Source organism: Scardinius erythrophthalmus (assembly GCF_964197995.2).
Source record: "Scardinius erythrophthalmus genome assembly, chromosome: 4".
NCBI classification, from domain to species: domain Eukaryota; kingdom Metazoa; phylum Chordata; class Actinopteri; order Cypriniformes; family Leuciscidae; genus Scardinius; species Scardinius erythrophthalmus.
The window spans coordinates 15,679,686-15,684,371 of NC_138224.1; the positions used below are offsets into that span (position 1 = coordinate 15,679,686).

The window sequence follows — 4,686 nt, forward strand, 5'->3', positions numbered from 1 at the left end:
TACCTAAAAGAGGAACAGAAGACAGCGCTCGAATCGTTCCTTTGCAAGAAGGGTGTTTTTGTTGTTTTGCTGACCGGATACGGCAAGAGTCTAATCTACCAGTTAGCTCCGCTGGTAGCTAAGCATATGGGGCTTATTGTTGGATTGGTCGTTGTGTTATCCAATTGCGTGCAGTGAGATTTTCAAATGCATGCTTGGTGCCGCCCCTCGAGCTGTCTGATTTTAATTAGTCATTGCCAGACGATTAATCGTGCAGATTTGGGTCTGGATTTCCAGGCTAGATTACTAACAAAACTACAAAAAGAAAAAAGAAAAGATTATGCTTGTGTCTCTTTTTCTTAAAAAGTGAGTGAAAAAAAGCAAAGACCTGGATCCCATGCTATTTTGCTGTCAACTGATTCACATAAACTCAACGCATGTCATTTTCAACACACCTCACATCATTAGCGAATACATGATTAGTTTGTGACACAGGTGTTTATAATGAGCTGCCTCAGTACTGAGCTCTGATTAAAGCAGTTTCTTCAAGTAATTTGCAACTTTCTATCATCTGTAACATGGAAATATGTTTGATTGCCTGGCAACCATCTCTGTCATTTCCAGCTGTATCACTGGTTGCCTGGTTTGAGTTTTTTAAAGCTTAAAAACTAAACATAAATTCTGAACAAAGCATGTCAGTAATGTATATCAAGAAAAGTGGTCCCTACACAAAATGAAAACTCAATCAACGTAGATCAGACAACATTTCAAGGTTACCATAGTTGCAAACAATTTTCAGTTCTTCCTGACAAGCTGAAGGATGAATTTAATACATTGCTCCATGACATGTCACTTATTTCAAAATTATTGTTTTTTTCCCAGTGATCAATTGATTAGGCTATATAGAAAAAAATATTTTTTGAACAATTTCATTTAACCTTTAATGACACAATATGACATGATGCAAAACAAACATGTATATGTCAAACTTTAATAAACATAAAACAAAACACAACTTTCATTGGCTAAACAGCAAAGAAAAGAAACAGAAAAAAAAGAATGTAAAAACAAGCTTTATTTTTCAGATGACCACTTAATGATCATTGTGTTCCTCTGAGATGCATGATGGACATTCAAGTACATCTTCTGATGGATCCATCGCCACAGATGACCCACAGCCTCCCCAAATCGTAGGTCACATGTTTGTGGTTGTTGGGACAGACATCAATAATATGCCATACTGTGCCAGCGGGATTTGATGGAGAGACTCCGACTCTATAAAAGATAAGTGATAAGATAATGGTTTCTAATAAATGAAAATCATTCTTGAATTTTACCTTTGCTCATATTTAAGTTTTATTAAACAAAATAAGCTTTCAGTGCTATTTTCAGCTCACCTTTGCATCAAAGATCCCTGATAGTTAACACCATAGACGCTGCCGTCAGTTGCAACTTCGACCATTGACAGAGTTCCATTAACAACATCCCAAAAAGCTGACCCACCACAGGAAGAACCCGTCACATTCTGAGAAACAAAACAAAGATACAAACAACTCACTTGACTAAAACTGATTACTCCTCAGGCTTTTCCTTTTTGTTCAAACTCTTCCACTCTTACCCTTTTGAGGAGCACGTTCTCTTGAGCGTTCACCCCCCAACAGCTGTACGGGCCACAGCTGTAGTACTTCAGCCTTCCTGTGAGTTGTGTCCAAGGAATAATTCCAGATGGCCCATTGCTGTTAACATCCTTATTAAAGCAGAAGACGTCGTCTATTGGAGAAACACCTGCAACAATCTCACTTCCAGCATCCACCTGCTTTAAACCTCCTGACAGTAAAAATAAAGAGATTGAAGGGAGAAGTCAGACAAAATATGGACAGATAAGAAAATCTGCATTCAGCATCTTCTTAATTTTCATTATTATTATTTGTTTATTTATTAACCTTGAATCTGCCTGAAGTCTCCGCTCAGAAACTTGAAGACGATGTTTGTTGGACTCACTCCGAACTGTCCAGCCGGTCCAACAGTAATGTGCTTCAGTGATGCATTTATTCTTGTAAAACTGTTTCCCAGAAATAGGAAAGCTTCATTGTCATTGTTGACTCCACCCACTAAGCCTAATCCAGCATCAATCTGCTTCAGGGTACCAGGAATCACTTCACACTCTAAAGCTATGGAAATATTTAGGTTGGATTCATTTGAATTATTCTACAATTGTTAGTATCATGATATGATTCTGAATCCCCAAACACACATTCATCGTTTACCTCGAGTATAAAGAATCTGGCAGCTGAAGAGTAGCAGGATGCACTGACAAGCTTTCATTGTGCTGCAACACAGAGTATTTGTCTCGTCATATACATTAAACAGAAATCAAATGTCCATGATGTTAAGTCTTCTTAAACTCTACATAACACAAACGAACAAATAAACCAGCATAATTATTTTGTTTGAAACAAAACCAACCTTTTCTTGATCTTAGACTTGTCAGCTGGTTTCAGCAGTCCTCTTCTCACAACCACAAGGTTTGGAGATGCTGGTGAATGACTGTCAGGTTTGTTTTTATAGCTGTAGTTTGTTTCCTGATCAGAGAAGGGAAACTCCTACTGTACAGAATTATGCAGTGGATCAAGATCTTCTGCTGGGTGGAGAAGAATTTGGGCAGAACTCTGATGTCACTGGCTCTTATGAACTTAGAATGTTCATTGACTGAATAGTCTCCACACGTGTACATTTGCCCTCATGCCTTTGTCATATTCCTATGATGCAATTGGAATTTTTTATGTGTTTGGTAAGAACATATTATGCTTAATATTACATGGTATGAGGTTGTTTAATATAAAAAGGAACGTAAAGCTCACTTGAAACCTAACAATGACACGAAAACCTTGCCTTCTGCAGTAAAGTCACTCTGAAGTAGTGTAATAACCTTTTAAAGAATTTAAAGGAAATTACATAAGTGAATTTATAATAATAATAAGTGAACCATCACTAAGATGATGCACTTACAATTGATTTTTTTGGGGGGTATTTAAAGCAGAAATATGAAACTTACAATTGTATAAAAGCAATTAAATGAATCTTTTAAAGTTGAAAATGTGGATATAACTACACAGAAAAGGTTAGTAAGTGGTTTTTCCACAATAAAATCACGTTTAAACACATTGTTTACATCTTGTGGCTGTACTATTAAGATATTTAGGGATTGACCCCATTCACTTCCATTGTAAATGCCTCATGATAGCCCCAGGACCCAAAAAAAGTGAGTCATTATTGCACATAGTCCGTAATTGCATTAAGCCCAGGTGTTACAGCTTTATCTGTGTGTATGTTATGTGTGTTGTATGTCTGTAAACATGTGTAAACATTATTTTAGAAGAACCACACAACAAAAATACCACTGAGCTTGTTTGGTGTCATTTTTAAGAGTATTTTATATGAATAATGGACAGGACATGGCTTGACGATTATGTTTTTAGTTGTGTAATTTCACTTTATTTGTTTCACGTGTTCACATGCTGCATGTTTTCATATTGTTTCGTGAAGTGTACACTTTTGAACAGTTTGCTGTAAGTCTGGAAGCTACTGATGGCTGTATTTTGGAGCATTATAAAGTTAAGCTCAAAAATAGTCAAAGCATTGAAAACTTATTTTATTAATGAAGCCATCCGATATGGACAAAATAATATTTAATGTTAATATGATTAAATAAGAAATTATTTGATTACTGACCGATTACACATCAAGGTTTTGTACTGTAAAAAACAGATCTCACTCAAATGACAATTCTCATGTTGCAAAACATTGAGTTTGGAAAACAAATCTTTAATCTGTGTGGTGCACAAACGCTATGCATAAATTACTATACAACATTAAAAATCATATTCTTATGTAACTTGGACGTTTAACAGTATCTAATATCTAAAAACCATTAGAAAAATAAAGAACAATACCATTTTTTTTATGTGTCACTGATTCAGTCTTATATGAAATAGCAAACTATAAGATGAGAGAAAAGGGGGGGGGGGGATATGTTACACTATTCAAAGGTTTTATTAGTCAAGATTTTAAAATGTTTTTGAAAGAAGTCTCTCATGGCTGGATTTATTTGATAAAAAAAAAAAGTAAAAAATAGCAATGAAGTGAAATATTATTACAATTTAAAAGTGTGTGTTGGAAAGGCTGATTTTTCAGCATCCATTACTCCAGTCTTCACATGATCCTTCAGAAATCATTCTGATAAGTTGATTTTGTGCTCAGGAAACATTTCTTATTATGAATTTTGAAAACACTTGTGGTTCTTCATATTTTTGTTGAAACCATGATGCATGCTGCAATGTAAAAGTGTCACTTTTAATCAATTTAATGCATGCTGAATAAAATAATAATTGAGAGAGAGACAGAGACACATGACACAGCCATGTGTGGGCAGTTGTGTAATGAACAGGTGAGTACTGGAAAAACAGACCAGATCAGAAGCGGGTTTAGTGTTATTTAAAAACAAGGAAACAACGTGAACAAAATGGAAATAACCAGTTTCTTGAACAATACTTATGTAATGAACTAATTACCTGCATCGTTTTACATTCTTTTCAAACTCTTTCACATTCTTTTTTTTAGACAGTTTGCTGGCCTGTCACCAAGTACTTCGTTTCACTTTCCCTCAATCCAGTTGCACTGGCACAGGCTGTACAAGAACTAACCAAA

At 35.4% G+C, this 4,686-nt stretch overlaps 1 protein-coding gene across 1 annotated transcript; it reads right to left on the minus strand.

Moving 5' to 3' along the window:
- Window positions 1–1,112: 1,112 nt before the first annotated feature.
- LOC308689126 (fish-egg lectin-like) lies at window positions 1,113–2,480 on the minus strand (the record flags this gene model as incomplete). The annotated part of the gene is made up of 6 exons (XM_081362691.1): window positions 2,446–2,480; window positions 2,247–2,308; window positions 1,923–2,150; window positions 1,598–1,806; window positions 1,377–1,504; window positions 1,113–1,254 (listed from the first exon to the last, which is right to left on the minus strand). Exons 2-6 carry the CDS (start codon window positions 2,302–2,304, stop codon window positions 1,113–1,115), a joined length of 765 nt encoding a protein of 254 aa, XP_081218817.1. The 5' UTR covers window positions 2,305–2,308; window positions 2,446–2,480.
- Window positions 2,481–4,686: the final 2,206 nt, after the last annotated feature.